The 19030-nt window shown below is 46.2% G+C and overlaps 1 protein-coding gene across 1 annotated transcript in view; it reads right to left on the bottom strand.

Annotated features, from left to right (window-relative positions):
* DHX40 (DEAH-box helicase 40) overlaps positions 1-19030 on the bottom strand; it is a 51529-nt gene that overhangs the window by 15760 nt on the left and 16739 nt on the right. The window contains exons 5-10 of the mRNA XM_015426278.1: positions 17558-17624; positions 11731-11862; positions 8412-8511; positions 6443-6529; positions 3488-3670; positions 1946-2026 (exon numbers count right to left, since the gene is read on the bottom strand). Coding sequence (XP_015281764.1) covers positions 1946-2026; positions 3488-3670; positions 6443-6529; positions 8412-8511; positions 11731-11862; positions 17558-17624 — 650 coding nt within the window. The remainder of the gene's footprint in view (positions 1-1945; positions 2027-3487; positions 3671-6442; positions 6530-8411; positions 8512-11730; positions 11863-17557; positions 17625-19030) is intronic.

Genomic DNA, 19030 nt, shown 5'->3' with positions numbered 1-19030 from the left:
AGGCACCTGCCCATCAGTCTCCAATTCTGACACATTTATTTCCTTCACTATGGCCGAGGTCAGACTGGCAGTTTGCCCCAATAGAGGCATGTTTCAGAAACGTTCCACAACCAGATTAAAGGGGCCGTTCACACAGGCACACCTGTCCGGCGTTCCCCAGCCGTACTCAACCCATCTTGTAACGCTTCACTCCCGAGTTTAAAAGTTACCTGGTGAAAGTGGTAGCAAACCCTGGGAAGCACATTTATCCCGCGTCCACCCCGCACCAACGAAGTGTGAACGACAAAAGCCGCATGCTTTTCTTGTGCGCTTATGCACCTAAGCGCATATCTCCAGATTACCAAAAAGAAAGCCGCGCCTTACAGCCGTGCCTCCGCCAGGGGCGGGCCAACGGTGTGAACGCTCCCTTGCGCCTCCTCCCCAGTATGCTCCCGCATCAGTTGGTGCCGTGTGACTGGGAACACCCGGAACAGTTTGTTCCGGGTCTTTTTTGCCACGACTCCCTTCTGCTTCAAACTGTCAGTCTGAACTCGGCCTATGTTTCCCCCCTGAATTAAACCCAAACAAATGGTGACCATATAAACCAGGGGCAGCTAAAATGCAGCTTGGGAGCCACATGCGGCTCTTTCAACACATAGTGTGCGGCTCCCGGCAGGATGGCTGGGGACGTGAAGGGGAGGCATGCCTCCCCGATCGGTCTTCCCTTCCCCAGCCAGTGTTTTCCTCCCTGGGTAGCCTTGAGGAAGGGGGAGCAGAGAAAGAGAGCAACTTTAATTTTAAATGCATTCTCAAAGGCCCCCCCCTCCCCCCAGCCTACAAATATAATTGAATAAATATATATCATTATCAATATCTGTTTTTACCCCCTTTCGTTTTTATTTTTGTCAGTTTCGTTTAATGTTAATAAAAAGCAAATTTGCATATTTTTCAATAAAAACATGTGTGTTATATTTGTTCATGTCTTGTGGCTCTCAAGCATCTGACATTTATTCTATGTGGCTCTTACATTAAGCACGTTTGGCCACCCCTGATATAAACCAAGCTTGTTATTCCTGTTTGGTCCTTGGATCTGTTAAACATCTTCATTATGCTGTATGCTAATTTACTGCTCACCCTGTGCCTATATGTATGGACTGGTAATTTCCATTTCATTGTATCTGAGGAAGTGTGTGTGCACAGGAAGCTTATACCTTGAATAAAACTTTGTTGGTCTCAAAGGTGCCACTGGACTCAGACATTGTTTTGCTGCTTCAGACCAACACGGCTGCCCACCTGAATCTATCTTTGAAGAGTGAGGTCATTGCAATGAGTCTGACAGTGGACCACTGCATACAGTTGAGTAGCCAGTACTGCATACCTGGGTGGGAAAGGTCCTTCAGTCCAGAAACCACCACCAATATATTAATTTTTTTCATGAGATGTGTCTGTATTCTCTGTTCTGTCAGAGGTCAGCTGCGAGCTTCCCCCCAAGCGGTCACTGCGGGTATTTGTGGGGAGGTACTTGTGAATTTCCTACATTGTGCAGGGGGTTGGACTAGATGACCCAGGAGGTCCCTTCCAACTCTATGATTCTAAGAACTCCATTCCCTAACATGTGGGGCCCGATTTGGATCGGGACTGTGGTACGGCAAAGAACAGTCTTCAGCCTTCCCCCTGCACCATTTTCCCAACCCAAAACAGCCCTGGGGAAGGTATTTGTCCCACTGGAGAAACCTTGTGGACCCCCATCTGCACACGTGTAGCCCCAGTGGAGCAAACAGCACCTATCCAGGCCATTTCAAGTTGAGAAAACAGCACAGGGAACCCAAATCAGCCCCTGCTTTGGATCTGAGTTCCCAGTGGGGTGCCTGCAGCTGATGTCTGACTGAAAGTCCTTGGGGCGGACCCAGGGAGGACACGTGCAAAACCTACAGTGTTTGTAGGATGGCGGGTTTTTTAAATTTACCTGTCAATGGCGCCGCACTGGTAAAGCTGCTTCAAGGCTTCTAGGATGCGCCTCTCTTCTGGGCGGTCCAAATATGGAAATCTACAGAGAGAAAATAGCATCCCTTCACTGAGCTTGCAAATGACCCCACTGCAGGAATTCTGCCCGGTGTTAACCCAGAGGTTATCTGTCCGTGACATCCTGGGGGTGGGTAAGGGGAATAGCATCTTTAATACCATAAGTTACCATCTTTAACACTATAAGTTAGTCACTAGCACTTTATGTGATGTACGTTAGTTTTAATGAATTGTTTTAGATTTCTGTACATGGTCACCATGATGCGGGCACCTTGGGTGAGAATGGGACGTTTTAGGGGACGGCCATCTTGTTTTTAAGAGAGGAGCACCAAAATTTGTTCATTACTGTGATGTATTTTAATATTTTAATGTTTTCTATTGTTCTATTGTATTATCTGGCAATATGCCTTGTAAGCCGCCCCGAGCCTCCGGTGAGGGCGGGATAGAAATGTAAATAATAAATTAAATAAATAAATAAAATAGATATTTTATATTTATTGTATTGTGTTTTTATGATGTTAGCCGCCCTGAGCCTGCCTGGCAGGGAGGGCGGGGTACAAATCACAGACCCTTAAACTCCCCTAAAACTAGAGTTGGGATGCTTTGGGGAAAGAGACATGTGTTAGCTCTTGGGTGAGTTCTCAAGTGTGGTGTTTTGCTATGTAAATATCTTGTTTCGGTCTGTTTTATTTCTGTGACTTAATGTGGGGTTTTATATGTATGTTGCTGTGGGTTAAAATGTAGGCCTCTAGAATAAGAAGGGGGGGCTGGATGGGTGACTGAAGTATGTTCTGATTGGATGGTAGCTGTACCCAAGGGAGTGGAGCTGACTGGTTTGTGGAGAGAGAGAGTGCAGTTGTTGCGTGGGAAGAGAGTGGAATGGGTGAAGAGTGCGGAGTGTGAGAGGAATCTGTGTTTTCCTCCAACATATATTTTATTATTTTCAGTTTATCTTACAGAACATAAACTACAATTTACAACGGTATTTATATCTTATATAAAAGATAGATACATAGATAGTCTCTATAATCATCTACCAACTGTTTTATTTAGAGTAAAGGATCCCTCTTTACCTCAGAGCCGCTCCCACGCACTGACTGTTCTATCGTTCTTCCAACTATAACTAAGCCATCCTGTCCTTTGAGTCCAGTTAAGAATTCTAAACCTTGACCTGGATGGTTAGCAGTCAGACCCCTCCTCTCCGCTGAGGAGCAGTTTACAGCTAGAAAACCATAAACACCCTTCCGAATATATCATCTCAACATCAGGGGAAGGCCTCAGCCTCTTTGCCCTATTGTTGGCTGTCTAGAAGAACTGATTGGTCACGATGTGAAACAGGATGTGAAACAGACTATTACTCTGATCCAGCAGGGCTCTTATGCTTTTATTGTTTCCCCCAGACACCAGTGGCTTCTCCTGCTTCCGATATTTGGGTGTCACTTAAGATCCCCTGTTCCCTCTTCAGCCCACCCAAAAGACAGGCTACCTTATGACGTCGTGGATAGCGAGGCACTTCAAGGTGAGGATCACCGATGTCAAGCTGGTTCGTCTAATCTCCGGGACCATGTGGTCAGGCATACACTCATCCCAGAATTCCTTGCTGTACACCCGGTAGCATTTCCCAGATGCTGTTCTGCCAGCTCGGCCTGCTCGTTGTAATGCTTCGCTCCTGAAAGACCGCCGGGAGGGGAGATAGATCCCTCATTTAAATGTATAACTTCCATTCCAAAAAGCTGTAAGCAGAGGCCATTAAACTGTAACACGTATTTTATGTACTGAAAACTGTGACAAACTTGACCCGGTGGACGGTTGGCAAATAGGCTGGAAAGGAATTGCTCCAGGTGGCACCACTTTGGCCTCTGAATACAGGCTCACCTGAGTCCGCAGGACCTCCTCTGCTCTGGCCCCAGTCTCCCAGCAGCCTCTGCAAAAAGGAAAGCAAAGGGAGAATGGACCAGGCGGGATTCTGGGAGAGCCGCTTCGTGCAAAAGGCAGCAGCACAAGGACTGAGCAGGTTCAAGATGAAGTCCAGGAGCTGCCAGTTCCTGGACTTCATGCAAAGGGCAAAGGTTCAAGGCAAAGTCTGCTTGATCCTTCTGCCACTGCGTTTTGTACAACCTAGCTCCCCCAGAATCCTGCCTGATCTGTTCGCCCTTTGCTTTGCCTTGATCCATTTATATTCGGGGCAAGTTACTTCCCCCACCCACCCCCAATCTAAAACACCCTCCCAGTCTTTTCTGATAGGGCATGAGAGAGGGGGCAGCCTCTCAATACTCTGCCAAAGCAGCCAATGCTAATAATAACGAGATTAGCACGTTTAGCCCTTGCACCTAATACCAATTACCGGCCAGGGAAACTGCTTGCAGCTGGGAACTGTCAGAATCTAACACCATCATCAGATCTATGACAGGAGCAGATCTGAGTAGCCATGTGCTTGCCTCACTCACGTCGCAATGAAGTGATAACTCGCCTACCATAAATCAGGAGGCAAGACAAACCACAACAAAGGAACTGTAAACCTGAAACTAGCTCAAGGTCGGACTGAGCCAGGGAACTTTGCTGGAACGCTCTTGATTGTTGGAGGCTGGTGAACGTCAGACGCCTGGAGACCATGTTCCAGGACTGTGTCAGCCAGAGGAAAGAACTTTGACGCTCAGCCCCAGCCCAGTTTGTCTGCACAGCTGCTTTGGGCACCGCCCCAAGGGATCAGTATTAGTTTAGTTAGAATAGCTTTCTGTTTGTTTCTTTGTGTCTCGCTCACTGTAGTTTTCTCCCTAACTTGTATGCTTTTAAGTGTTCATTTGTAATAAACCTGTTTGTTTTAATCGGAGTAGTCACCAATCCTTTTCACTATCAGAAAGGCAATACGGAGTCTCTGACGAGCCTCCTGCCATTAATCTCTCAGTGCGCTGATAGGAAGGACCCTGGGAGAAGGTAAATTCATACCCTGTAGGTCTCTGGAAATTGCTCTGGTCAGGGCAATAACATTAGAGGCGGCAGGCTAAAGCCAAAATACAGGGCAAGGGTTCTTCACACAGGGCCTTGCTCGGTTCTTGAAAATCCCACCCCCATCTAATGCATTTCTTTGCCTGGTGGATGGAGGAATGGGGGAGCAGGGCAGGCATGGAGAAATCAGAGAGGGGGGGGGAGAGGAGTAGAATTCTCCCTTGTTTTCCCTGCCTGTCAAACTTGATGGGCCTTGAACTGGTGAATAAACAGTGATGGTTCACAGGATGTGAACAGCTCGGCCCACTGCAGTCCCACCCCACCCCCCGCTGGGCCGCCGCAGGACTCTTGTGGCCCCCTCCCTCACAGTGACCTTTCACTTGCCCATCTGAAGCATGGTTCATTCTGCGTCTTCTGGTCCTGGCCCTCTGATTCTCTTGCATGGGTGTACGATGCTTCAGCTGGTCACTGCCAGCTGAGCTGGAGCATCTTCCTCACGAGTAAAGCAGCAAGCAGTGGTTCACTGCACTGAGAGAGCCTGACCTGAACCTTTTTAAGGAGTCCGGAATCATGACGTGACCTGCTTTGCTCTACCGATGCAGGAAAGCTCCTTGGGCTGGTCTCCCCCCTTGCAGCCCCCTCCTTTCTAGAGCTGCACAGGGGTGCACAAGATGAATCCCCATCTAACTTCCTCAGGGCTCCAGGTTCCTGCCCCCACATCGCCGTTGACTCATAATGAAGTGTGAGCTCCCAGCTCCATCTGTTGGAAACAGGATACTGGGGGCTGGGTGGAACCTTGACCCAGTCCAGCAAGGCAATTCCTGTGTGAAATTTCAGTCTCAAAGATGTGGTCTGGATCTCTCTTTGTCCTCCCGCCCCAAATGAAACATTTCCCGTGAGCTTGGTGGATGGCACATAAGCATGCGCCCTGATGCCCACACTCAGCGTCTTTCTTCTCTGTTTTTTAAAAACATATATTTTTTTTATTTTAGAAAACAAGGTAATAATAAAAGGGATGCAAAAGGGGGGGGAAGGATTCTATTACAAGAAAGTCAGGTGTCTCAAAAATTACTACACATTGCAAAATATATCAAAAATAAGAATTATTTCATCATTACTGCATATTGTATCTTGCATATTTCATCATTCTACTTACTATTTATAACTTCTAATGTAACAAAGTTTAAGGGGAAATCTATTAGATATCTGAAAAAGGATATTTTGTTTCTTTATACATTTATAATCAGAACAAGTTCTCGGTCAGCCTTATCTCATAGTACCTTCATGCGCTTCACAATACATTTATATAGAGTTTTAAAACTGTTCCTCATTCTAATTTGCAAATTGTTTCTCATTCTAAATTTGTCTCCTGCTTGCATAATAAGCATAATAAATAAATCTATCCTCAAATGTTGAATCCCCCCCCCCCAACCACCAATATGGCATTCGGTTTCTTCCCCAACCAAAGAACGGTGACCCGTTTCTTGAAACTTACTTGGAAATGGGAACCACCTCCAGTGTATCCAGGCCCACTCTGGGGTTATGGTTGACCTGCTTCACAAACCCACTGTCAACCACGTACCTTCAGGAGGGAAATACAAGTGTGATTTGGGTGTTAAATATCAGGGCGTTCCTAAATTCCCAAGACCAACACTGGGTTCCCAAACACAGCTGGCATGAAGAGGAGTCAAGAAGGCCCAGGACATACTTCGAAGGTGACTGATGGGTCTACTGCTGAAGCTCATCAAGGCCCAGCTATACATGCTGCCCAGGTGGGAGACCACCTAGTGATCAAAGGCATGAAGGGCGTTGTTCCCCTCTCTAGATTTGAGTCCAGTAACACCTTAGAGACAAACAAGATTTTTTTGACCTTTGGCTCTCTATACGAGATGCCTAACGGTCCCTCATTATGCTAGGGCATTGGCTCTCGCTCCTCTTAATGCTAACACTTCTGAGGTACGGCGTGGGAGGTCCTGTAATATAATATTCCATATGCAGATCGCCTTCGCCCTTGTGGCCAAAATAAAATTGATACTTTACTCAAAGAGTGATTAACACATGGAATTCACTGTCACAGGAGGTGGTAGCAGCTACAAGCATGGACAGCTTCAAGAGGGAATTGGATAAGCATATGGAGCAGAGGACCATCCGTGGCAATGAGCCACAAGGCCTAGATAGGAACTCTCAGTCTGGGGTGAGTGATGCTCTGTATTCTTGGTGCTTTGGGGGGGGGGGCAACAGTGTCCTGGCCCCACGGATGGACCTCCTGATGGCACCTGGTATTTTTGGCCACTGTGTGACAGAGTGTTGGACTGGATGGGTCACTGGCCTGATCCAACATTGGCTTCTCTTATGTTCTTATCTCATAAAATTTTGGAATGCTCCTTTTTTTTTTTTTTACTGTTTTTAGGAATCACTGGACTTTACCTGTTTTATCGCATTTATCATTTAATAATTTTCAAAGGGACATTATTCCCTATTTGATGCTAGACAGTGATCCAAATACAACCTTATTGGTTGCTAAATTCCTGTCTACCATAATTTAGCACTCTTCTAGTCCCTGCTCTCCTGCCAACCTAGCAGTTCGAAAGCAAGAAACTGCAAGTAGATAAATAGGTACCACTTCGGTGGGAAGGTAACAGCGTTCCGTGCGCCTTGGTGTTTAGTCATGCCGGCCACATGACCACGGAAACGTCTTCGGACAGCGCTGGCTCTTCGGCTTTGAAACAGAGATGAGCACCGCAACCCTAGAGTTGGACTCGACTGGCTTTCAAGCAAGGGAACCTTTACCTTTACCTAGTCACTGCTCAAGACCTATTGATCAGAGGAGCTCTGGAGGGGAGGGGAGGGGAGGGGAGGGGAGAGGAGAGCTCATACTCTCCAAAATCGTATTGGTCTCTAAGGTGCTCCTGGTCTCAAACCTAGCTGTTGTATTGCAGACCAAGATGGCGAACCCTCTGAAGCTACCTTCCCTTCTCTAGGGCCACTTGCCAGACTCAGACAGCACAATGCCACTGTAAAAATTAACTACTGTACGATCTACATCCTTCTTGGTGGTAGAACATACCCTTTGCAATGGCCTTTGCTTTTTTACAGTTTCTACAAGCCATTGCAAGAAATGGCAATGACCTGGAGGGGGTGGGGAGAGAAACTGAAGTTTGACCAAGCTTCCTGTTGCAGGGCTTTGACCGTTGCGGTCTCTCGCAGTACTGAATTCATTTTTCTGACCTTAGAGCGGGGATGTTTTGAAAATTCTATGTCTAGCGTATTTCATGATGGGTGGGTGAACTACTGTATTTGATTTTACACCAATATTACCATTTTGCTAAGCCAGCTTTTGTATGAAGCAGAAGGCAAGATATAAATCCTGAGAAGAAAATCCTGATCTGAAAGATCGTAGCACAGAACCCAACGCCATTAACTCTCAGCTACATCTCCTGATCGAAATAGGCAGAATGGCCCACCTGGTTCCATCAATGGTCAGAGACGTCGCTGCGATATTTGTGGACACCACGCATTTCCTGATACCTGGGGGAGAAGGGAGAAATATACTCCTCTGCTGATCTAAAAAAAGAGAAAATCCAGGAAGGGAGGGGAGGGGGTAGAGGAACAGCCAAGTTAAAGCTGGCCGAAACTGAACATTGCATAAAGGCAGGACTACCCATGAGACACTATGCTGTCTGTCATAAGAACATAAGAGAAGCCATGTTGGATCAGGCCAATGGGCCATCCGGTCCAACACTCTGTGTCACACAGTGGCCAAAAACACCAGGTGCCATCAGGAGGTCCACCAGCGGGGCCAGGACACTAGAAGCCTCTCCCACTGTTGCCCCCCAATCCCCAGGAATGCAGAGCATCACTGCCCCAGACAGAGTGTTCCCTCTATACCTTCTGGCTAATAGCCACTGATGGACTTACCTCCATCAGTGTCCCCCTCTATCATGGTCTTCCGCCAGCAGATAAAGACATCAGTGTTTCATCTAGTGATCCCTCACTGTCCCTCCTTTCTGCTTAATTAACTGTTGTTTTGTTTTTATATCATGTATTTTTAAAGTTTGTTCTACTGTTTTGATCATTTGACACCTTGGGGGCCCTAAGCTGGGTGGTGGCATAAGAATGTTTTAAAATAAACACATAAAATAAAAATAAGTTGTCATGATCTGTGCAGGACTGGGAGCAAGGCCTAGTGAGGCCTGGTCCCAGGAGAGACCTGTCGGCAGTAGAAAGTAGACAGCCTACAATCCCCATAATGCTTAGAGAGGATTATAGCCAATCAATTCCCAGAGTTGTGTGAGGATATTCTGACTTAAGGTGCTAACTGTGGAAGACGGGGTGTTCTTTTGTTTCTCGTCCGCGGTCTGGTCTCACAGAGGGGGCAGGCTGGTCTGGCGAGAGAAAAAGATCCCTCACTTGGCTGAGAGTGAGTACAGGTAGCGTCGCCTGGCAGGCTGTGGGCCTGGAAGTAGTAACTAAAGCGAACTAGGTGGCCGCATTAGGATTGTGTTTATTTTGCCTTTTGAACACTGTTAGATCTTTTAAAGCACCTCATCTTGTGTTCCTTGCCCCAGTACTGTGCTAAGAAACCATTTTGTTGAATTGTTCTCTGCCTGGTCATCACGCCCATAGTTCTCGGCTTAAAAAGGGGTCATTTTGGATGCGCTTGGGAGGGTACCCTGGGCCTTCTCAAGGGACTGGGAGTCCAGGGTGGTGGCCAATGTTCCCTCTAAGCCGTGGTGTCTTGTGAGCAGAAGTTCTACTTTGTGAGCTACTGGCATTAAAATTGTGAGCGAGTGATTTGGCTACTGCATAAATTAGTTTGCTCTGGAGCCATCCTTCCTGAGCTAAGTCAAAAATGTGTGAGCTGGAGGCCAAAAAACTGTGAGCTAGCTCACACTAACTCAGCTTAGAGGGAATGCTGGTGGTGGCAGCGGAAGGTGGAGACCCCCTCTGGGGGTCATGACCAATGCTCCCTCTAAGCTCTGGAGTCTTGTGAGCCAAAATTCCACTTTGTGAGCTCCTGGCATTAAAGTTGTGAGCGAGCCATTTGGCTGCTGCATCAATTAATCTGCCCTGGAGCCCTCCTTCCTGAGCTGAGACAAAAATGTGTGCGACAGAGGCTAAAAAATGGTGAGCTAGCTCACACTAACTCAGCTTAGAGGGAACACTGGTCATGACATAAGTAATACCACACAGGGACGTGCAGTAACGCACAAAAAAAGGGACAGCCCCCCCAGCCCCCAAGGGACTCATCATGCTGAAGGAACAAGAAAAATCCTTGCAGGGCACGGGTGCGTTATTACAGCCTCCTCCTTCCCACCTATTTCTTGAGCCAGACCTGTGGTTTGTTCTCCAAACAAAGAAAAGGGGGGTGGTTTTTGAGTCCTAAGACACACACGTGCCCAAAGAGCTGGCATCACATTCTTTCAGGAAGTGTTTCTTCTGCAAGAGTTTACATGCCAAGCTGGAAGCCGATCCTAAATGCATCTTTTTAAACAGACTAAGCGTTGCTGACGAAGCAGGCAAATCAGTCTGGGATTTTAAATGACAAAAGGGATTGATACAAAAATACTTCCCAAGGCCTTAAGGCGTTGGATGCCTCCATAAAAGGTATGAGGAGAAGACCTGAGACAATTTCTTAACACCCATTTCTGGGCTTCTACCTGCAGCTTTCAGCACACTGCATTCTTTTATTACTTGGGGGGGGGGGCTGCAGAGGTGGCACAACAGACATTAGAAATTTAGCATGACCAAGAGAGAAGAAGAAGAGGAGGAGGAGGAGATTCAATTTATACCCTGCCCTTCACTTGGAGTTTCAGAGTGGCTTACAATCTCCTTCTCTTCCCCTCCCCACAACAGACACCCTGTGAGGTAGGTGGGGCTGAGAGAGCTCTTCGAGAACTGCTCTTGAGAGAACAGCTCTGAAAGAACTGTGACTAACCCAAGGTCACGCCAGCAGCTGCATGTGGGAGAGTCTCCCGGATTAGAGTCTGCGCTCCTAACCACTACACCAAACTGGCTCTCACTGTCACCATCTGTCTGCTCACACACCTCCCTCCAGCTTCCAAGATCGCCCCCTAGATGCTGCTCACACACTCTTATTCTTTAACCATCATGAGAACTAGAAACCTTCCCCAAATCAAAGCTGACATTTCAGGATGAAAGGCTGAAGAGTCTGGGACTTTTCAGTTTAGAAGAGAGACAACTGGGGGGGAGGGGGCATGACAGAGGTTTATAAAATTATGCCTGGGGTGGAGAGAGTTGACAAAGAGGAACTCGAGGGCATTCAATGATGCTGATGGGCAGTAGGTTCAGGACGGACAAAAGGAAATACTTTCCCCTTGGGAAAACAGTGGCTCCCTGGGGTCCTTCCAGATTCAGTGGGTGAGTGAGGGCTTAAGCCTCCTCTTTGTCTAGACCATCATCTTTCACCTGCACAAGAAAAACCACTGCCTATAACTCCACCCTCACTGTTCTTGCGGCAGGAAAGTATGGTAGGTAGGAGGGACCCGCTGACAAACACAGAAAAGGACAGCCAGTGTGGTGTAATGGTTAGAATGCCATACTAGGATCTGGGGGGCCCAGGCTCAAATGCCCACTCTGCCATGGAAACTCGCTGGGTGGCCCTGGGCCAGTCACACACACTCAGTCTAGCCAATCTCACAGGGCTGTTGTGAGGATAACATGGAGGCAAAGAGAACGATGTAGGTTGCTTTGGCTCTTCAGTGGGGAGAAAGGCAGAGCACAAATGAAGAAAGTAGATTTATAAATAAAAAGCAGACCCACCTGTTGGCATCGAACCATACAACGGCAGCAGGAGGAGGCCTTCGACTGAGGTGTCTTTCACATCGAAACGGTAGTCGATGGTTTCGGCCTTCTGGAACAAAAGCTCACAAGCCCTCTCAATCTCAGACTGACCTGAAATGAAACCACAAGAGCTGACTCCAAGATCAAACTAGATCTAGGTAGGGATAGGCACCAATTTTGGCCAGTTCGTGGTTCGAGAACTGAAGTTTGTGGCAGGTCAACCACAATGAACTTTCCATGAACTTTCAAGCAGTTCATAGAGGTTCGGGCTGGTTCATGAATGTATACATTTCCAGACAGACTCTCTCCATTCAAACAAAATGTTTACCAAACTTCAAAGAGGTGTGTGGGGAAGAATTCTCTAGCCTTGGAAACACTGTTGTCAGTTTCAAACTAGTCATGTCAGTTTCAAGAGGGTTCCCCCCCTTGCCTGTGTTCCTTTGTGTTCACTTCCTATTTTCTTGCACAGAGCTTGCAGAATCCCACCCCACTTGATAGGATTTGTGACTCTGTGCTTTGAGATCAGTCCTTTTAAGCTTGCATTTCCAGTGGCAGTGGGTTCTGCTGGGTACTCTGTGATTGCATTCATACTGCTGGGCTTGCAAAAATGCCCTCCCGGCTTGGATTGTGATTAAGCTGGCATTGCCACACTGGCACTGGGTTCTGCTGGGCACTAGTACATTGCATTGATTCTACTGGGCTTCCAACGTCTGTTCCCCCCCCAGTTTGGATTGTGATTCTGTGCTTGACATCAGTTCTGTTGAGCTGGCATTGCCACATTGACACTGGGTTCTGCTGGGCACTCTGTAATTGCACTGGTTCTGCTGGGCTTGCAAAAAAAACCCCTTGCTTGGAGTGTGATTCTGTGCTAGACATCAGTCCTATTGAGCTGGCATTGCCACAATGGCACTGGGTTCTGCTAATACATCCCACTGGTTCTTCTGGATTTGAAAAAATGCACCTCCCCCTTTCAGTTTATACTGCAGAGATTCTCTGGTTTGACCTTAGACCTTTTGGGTTTGCACTGCCACAGTGGCACTGGTTCTGCTGGGCATGCAAACATGCCCCCCACCTTCAGTTTATACTGCAGAGATTCTCTGGTACTTTGATTCTGTTCTGCTGGGCTTCTATTACCCTTGCTTTTTTTCCTCCATTGGAAACAATGGCGGACAGGGGGGCCATAACTCAGATGCTGTAAATCTAAGGCTCACCACACTTTAAGGGCAAGTAGAGGAGAGTCAGCCGGAGATCCCGTGAGTTTGGTCCCTCTAGCATGCCGGGGGAGCATGCATCACAAACCTCACATGCTGAACTGGTTCGTTTCACTCTTAAAAGTTCACGACAGTTTATGGCTCCTGAACTCGGCACACCACAAACCGAAACAAACTGCTCCCAGTTCGTGCCCATCCCTAGACCAGGGTCTACATTTTTAAAAAATAAGCAAACTAGATCCCTGTGCTTCAGCAATTCAAATTCTGCGACCTGTATACATTAGGCCACTTCAGCAAATCTAAGTGCTATCTCCTGCTTTGTGTAATTTTGCTATTGTAAACCATTCTGCAGGTCACAAGGAGGAGTAAGAAGCTACGTGGGGCAAAAAAGCTCTTCCCCCACCCCCAAAAAAGACTACTGGAATTTTTACTCGGCCCCCTTGAGATTTTAGCTGGCATTTCTCACACACTGAGATCATGGCACAATGGACCGAGTGCCGGTCTAGGATCTAAGAGACTCCAGGGTCAAATCCCCACTCTGCCATGGAAGCCTGCTGGGTAATCTTGGGCCACTCACACACCTCAGGCTAACATACCTTACAGGACTATTGTTGTGAGGGAACGGTGTAAGCTGCTTTGGGTCCCCGTTGGGAAGAACTGCAGGGTATAAATAAAGTTTTTAAAAACCCACTACTTTTGCGATCTGAAGAGAAACCACTATTTTTCAAGCTCATCTTTACAGTCATAAGAGCTAGGAATGTGGGTTGTTAAAAGCAAAAGCTCAGATTCCCGCAAAGCGGAGCTGCACGCCCAACACCATACTTGTGCTGCTTGCAGAATCAGGCTTTTGGGGCCGCCAGAGCAATGGGACTGGCTTCACAGAAACCTCAGAGGACTTCCACCAACCAGCTAAGCTCTGTCACTGGACAACACGCCAAACCCTGTCACTGGCAGAGTCAGGAGTCAACCCCAGATCGTCTTCAGAACCTGGGTGGTGTCAGTCCTCATTGCCCACCTCCCAACTCTCACCAAAAGAGGGACCTGCCAGGGGAACAAGGGATACCGATACCGTCGCTGTCCCTCAATAGTAGAGCACCCGCTTTGCCTGCTGAAGGAGAACATCTGGCATTGCCTGCTGACAATTCAAAAGTGGACAACATCCCACTTTTGATTTGTCAGCAGGCTGTGCCAGATTTATTGTGGAGTATACCAGTATGTTCCTCTTTGATGACATTGTAAGCTTACTATCCCAGAGAGGAGACCGGGAGATTACCACCACAGGAGGCTTTAAGAGTGTTTCTTTACATTGTTATTCAACATAGATTAACTCTCGAATTCTTATGGAAACAAGGGACCTTGTATCGCTGTTATTTGCTGTTATATTGTACACAATATTTTGTAATTTCTGTATGTTCTAGTTCTCGGTTGTATAGGATGCCTCAGCTATTGTACTGTTGGATTTTGCTTGACCACATCCTATTTGTTCACTTGACAACTGTGTATTTGTAAACGCTGTGAGTCTATTTGCTCAGTTTCTTGTATTAGTCTGGAGTGTTGTGCTATTTTCAATAGACTTACTATTTGTGTTTCTGGATGTTCGGATGTTTATATTTTAAATAAAGTATTAATGGGTTCTAATCAACAGGTTACCATTAGTTATGCCAATTTTTTTTCAGTAGCCTATAGAATTTGCAGAGATTTTAACAAATTGTTGCCAATAGATCGGACCAATTTTACTTTCCAATGACATTATTGTAAAGCTTTTATTCTTGACTTGTACTGCTCGTTGGCCAAATAAAAGAACTGATTGATTGATTGAGTTACTATTTGTGAATTTTCATTGGTGGAACATTTATACTCTTACCATATATGATTCTTTTTCTAGTAGTGGGGAGCTTTTTAGGTGCAGCCCACTTTCGGAGTTTAGTGTTTTTGGTTCTCAATATCTCTCTCACTCGGTTGTCCTTTGTAGTTTTTGAAGGTCTAACAGGTAGCAGACATTAGAAATATCTTACATTGCCCGAGACCCTGGAGAGCAGACAATGTAGAATTTGACGGCCTGAAGATCTGACTCAGTACAACGCAGCTTTATAACAGGGCCCTTTATCACAACAGTCCCAGGTTCCATCCCTGGCCATCTCCAGTTAAAAGGATCTCCAGCAGCAGGTGCTGAAAAAAACTGAGACTCCAGAGATCCAATGCCAGTAGACAGAATCAGATTGGATGGAACAGTGGTATAAGGCTGCACATAGGAGCAGTGTTCCCTCTAAGCAGTTCCGCAGGGCCTGTAAAACGGAGCTCTTTCGCCAGGCGTTCGATTAGGGGTCGCCACTGAGGGGTGTGCTCTGGAACATCTTCTGGCCGAACTTAGACCATCTCCTGGCTAGAGTCCCTGCTGGTTACTACCCCTATCTCGGGATTTGATTGGATTACCGCCATAGTTGGTTCTGTAATTGTTGTTGTTTATTTGTTTTAACTGATATTGTATTTATTAATTGTTTTAATTTTTTGTTATGTTATTTAATCTTGTTAGCTGCCTTGAGCCTGCTTGTCAGGCAAGGTGGGGTATAAAAACAAACAATAAATAAGTATAAATAAATAAATAAGCTGAGTTAGTGTGAGTTAGCTCACAGTTTTTTAGCCTCCAGCTCACACATTTTTGCCTTTGCTTGGGAAGGATGGCTCCAGAACAAACTAATTTATGCAGCAGACGAATTACTTGCTTACAACTTTAATGTCAGTAGCTCACAAAGGAGAATTTTTGCTCACAAGACTCCACAGCTTAGAGGGAGCATTGCATAGGAGGAAGGTCCATAACTTTCTGATGAGAGTACCAGCATTGTTTGTAGGTAGCTTCCTTATGGGGCTAATGAGTGGATTCTCATGATTTAGGGTACATCAATCTCCAGTTCTGACATATTTATTACCTCTGTTGCTTGCCCCCCCCCAGTTGAACCCAAACAGATGATAACCAGTAACTAAGATTGCCATTCATTTTATCTGTTAAAAAAAAGCTATTTTGCATGCTAATTTAACAAGCCACCCTCTATATATACTACTATGGTCTGTAATTCCATTTCATTGTCTGACAAAGTGTGCATGCACACGAAAGCTCACACTTTGAATAAGACTTTGTTGGTCTTAAAGGTGCCCCACTGGACTCTAACTTTGTTTCATGGAGCTGTTGTTGTGCCACTGGACTCAAACTTTGTTCTACCGGAGCTGTTGTCAGTTATAAGATAATGTACGTCAAGTGATCTGAACATTGAAAGCTAAGTATAAACACCCAGGATTATTATGAGGTCCTTTTACTGATCAGTAGCACCTTAAAGACTAACAACATTTGTAGAAAGTATGAACCTTTGTAAGTCACTGCTCACTTCAGAAAGCTCCTGCCCTGCCACAAATGTTGTGAGTCTTTCAGGTGCTACGGGACTCTTGCTCTTTTCTGTTACAGACAGACCAACAGAGCTACCCAGCTTAATCTTTTATTGATCATTACTCTTTGTTTTATGTTTCAAATTTCAGCATTTTTACCAAAAGTGCACTCTAATGTCTTCTTTGTTGTTAATGTCTATATCAGGGGTGGCCAAATTGTGGCTTGGGAGCCACATGTGGCTCTTTCATACATATTGTGCAGTTCCCGGCAGGGCAGCTGGGGAAGCGAAGGGGAGGCATGCCTCCCTGATCGGTCTTCCCTTCCCCAGCCAGTGTTCCCCTCCCTAAGTAGGCTTTGGGGGGGGGACCAGAGAAAAAAAAGCAACTTTAACCTTAAATGCATTCTCAAAGCCCCACCAGCTGGCTTGGAGAAGGCATTTGTCTCTTTAAATCCCTTCTCCAAGCCACGCTGGCTGACATGGTGGCGTGGGGTTGTGTTGGAGAACACATTAAAAGTTAACGTTGCTTTCTTTCCACCTCTCCCTCCCTCCCCATTTATTTGCTTTCTTTCCACCTTTCTCTTTTTCTCCCTTCCTTCCTCCTCATCTATTTGCTTTCTTTGTTTCTCTCTCTCTTTCCACCTCTTTCATTCTTTCTTTCCACCTCTCTCTCTTTCTCTCTCTCTTAGAGGAATAAATATCATTCGCAAGCAAGGAAATATCATTGGACAAATAAATATCGTTATCAATATCTGTTTTTACCTCTTTTGTTTTTGTTTTTGGCAGACTCATTTAATGTTAATAAAAAAGCAAATTTTCATATTTTCCAATAAAAATGTGTGCGTAATATTTACTCATGTCTTGCGGCTCTCAAACATCTGACATTTGTTCTATGTGGCTCTTATGTTAAGCAAGTTTGGCCATCCCTGGTCTATATCTTAAAAATGCAAATGCAACATCATGCCAGCTCTCCAGTACTGCACAGGAACACAGCAGCTCTGCCTGCTCTTCCCTCCCCCCCCCCAAGTGAGCAGCTTCACAACATTCTCCAGAGTGCAAAATGCTGATCAACAGAGAAAACACAAAGAATTCATTTGGGCACAGACTAAGAAGCCGGCTGGCCTCCCAGGAGCAATTCCTCGTATTGCCTTTGCCAGTGAAAGGAATTCTTCCACACAGGACTGTATCAGTGTTGGGATAAAAGGAGGAAACTCTCACCAGTCAGGAAAACCAAGATGTCCCCAGCCGAGCCGTTCAAATGGATGTCCAAGGTCACTTTTACTGTCTGGGACGAGAAAGATCAGAAGGATTAGGACCTTTGTTTTGACCCTCTTTTACACAAACAGATAAAAACAAGTTCGCTTCTCCCTCCAACAATCATGTCTTCTGGTGCAAATGCAAATGAAGGAAAACCATGCTGCTGAAGAGATAAGGGTTTCACACACCTTATGTTTCTTCAGTGGCAAAGTGTCCCGTGATGGCCCGGTGAATCTGTAGAAGGTACTTGTAGTCACATGGAGGTGACATCAGACCCTCCCTTTCCCAAGGTCCTCTTCCCAGCAGAACGAGCACAGAACTGGAAAGCCATCATGAATTGCCAGGGCCCAAAAGAGACCGCTGATCAGCCTGCCCCCAAATCCACCTGTAAGTCTCTCTGAACATAAGAAGAGCCCTGCTGGGTGAGGCCTGTGGTCCATCTAGTCCAGCACCCTGTCTCACACAGTGGCCAACCAGTTCCTCTGGAGGACCAACAACAGGGCAGAGAGGCCAAGGCCTTCCCCTGATGTTGCCTCCTGGCACTGGGATTCAGGGGCTGACTCCCTCTAAACATGGAGGTTCCCTTTAGTCACCATGACAGTGAATTCCACATTTTAATCACTCGTATAAAGAAATATTTCCTTTTTTCCATCCTAAATCTACTACATAACACCTTCATTGGATGCCTCCAAGTTCTAGTATTTGGGGAAGAGGGAGAGAAAGTTCTCTGTCTCCTCTCTCAACTCCTTGCTTAACAATTATTATTATTTATTTTATTATTAAATTAGATGATTTATTAGGCCGCCCTTCCCTGCAAGCAGGGCTCAGGGCAACTTACAACAGAAACAAATACAATAAATAGTATAACTTAAAACCAACTATTAAAAATACCTAAAACATAACAGCAAGTAAAACAGTATGCAATCCAAGATGGCGGAAGAAAGATTTCAGCTTCCACAGGCCTCCTGGGGGGGAGGAGTTAATTTCTCGCTTTAAGAGGCAGGAGGGGTATGAGGCTACACTCAGTCCATTAATTCATTGCTGTACAATTCCATTAATATGGGGATGACAATATATATCTGAGGTAATCTGACTCCAGGAAGGATGTTTATTCCCACCCTCCACCCCCCTTTAGGTAAAAATACCTAAAACGTATCAGCAAGTAAAACAGTACACAATCCAAGATGGCGAAAGAAAGATTTCAGCTTCACAGGCCTCCTGGGGGGAGGGTTTATGGAGGGGGGAGGGGTGTGTGAGAGTGCCAGATTTCATGCTGTCCTGTCGCTGTCCCCAACCAAATGCCTGGGGGAACATCTCTGCCTTGCATGCCCTGCGGGAAGGCAGTAACTCCCACGCGGTGCAGATGTTCTCTGGCAGAGAGTTCCACCAGGCAGGGGCCAGGTCCAAAAAAGCCCTGGCCCTGGTTGAGGACAG

Source organism: Gekko japonicus, unplaced genomic scaffold, assembly GCF_001447785.1.
Source record: "Gekko japonicus isolate JY-2015 unplaced genomic scaffold, Gekko_japonicus_V1.1 scaffold476, whole genome shotgun sequence".
In the NCBI taxonomy this organism is placed as follows: domain Eukaryota; kingdom Metazoa; phylum Chordata; class Lepidosauria; order Squamata; family Gekkonidae; genus Gekko; species Gekko japonicus.
This window is presented reverse-complemented; position numbering and strand designations above follow the sequence as displayed.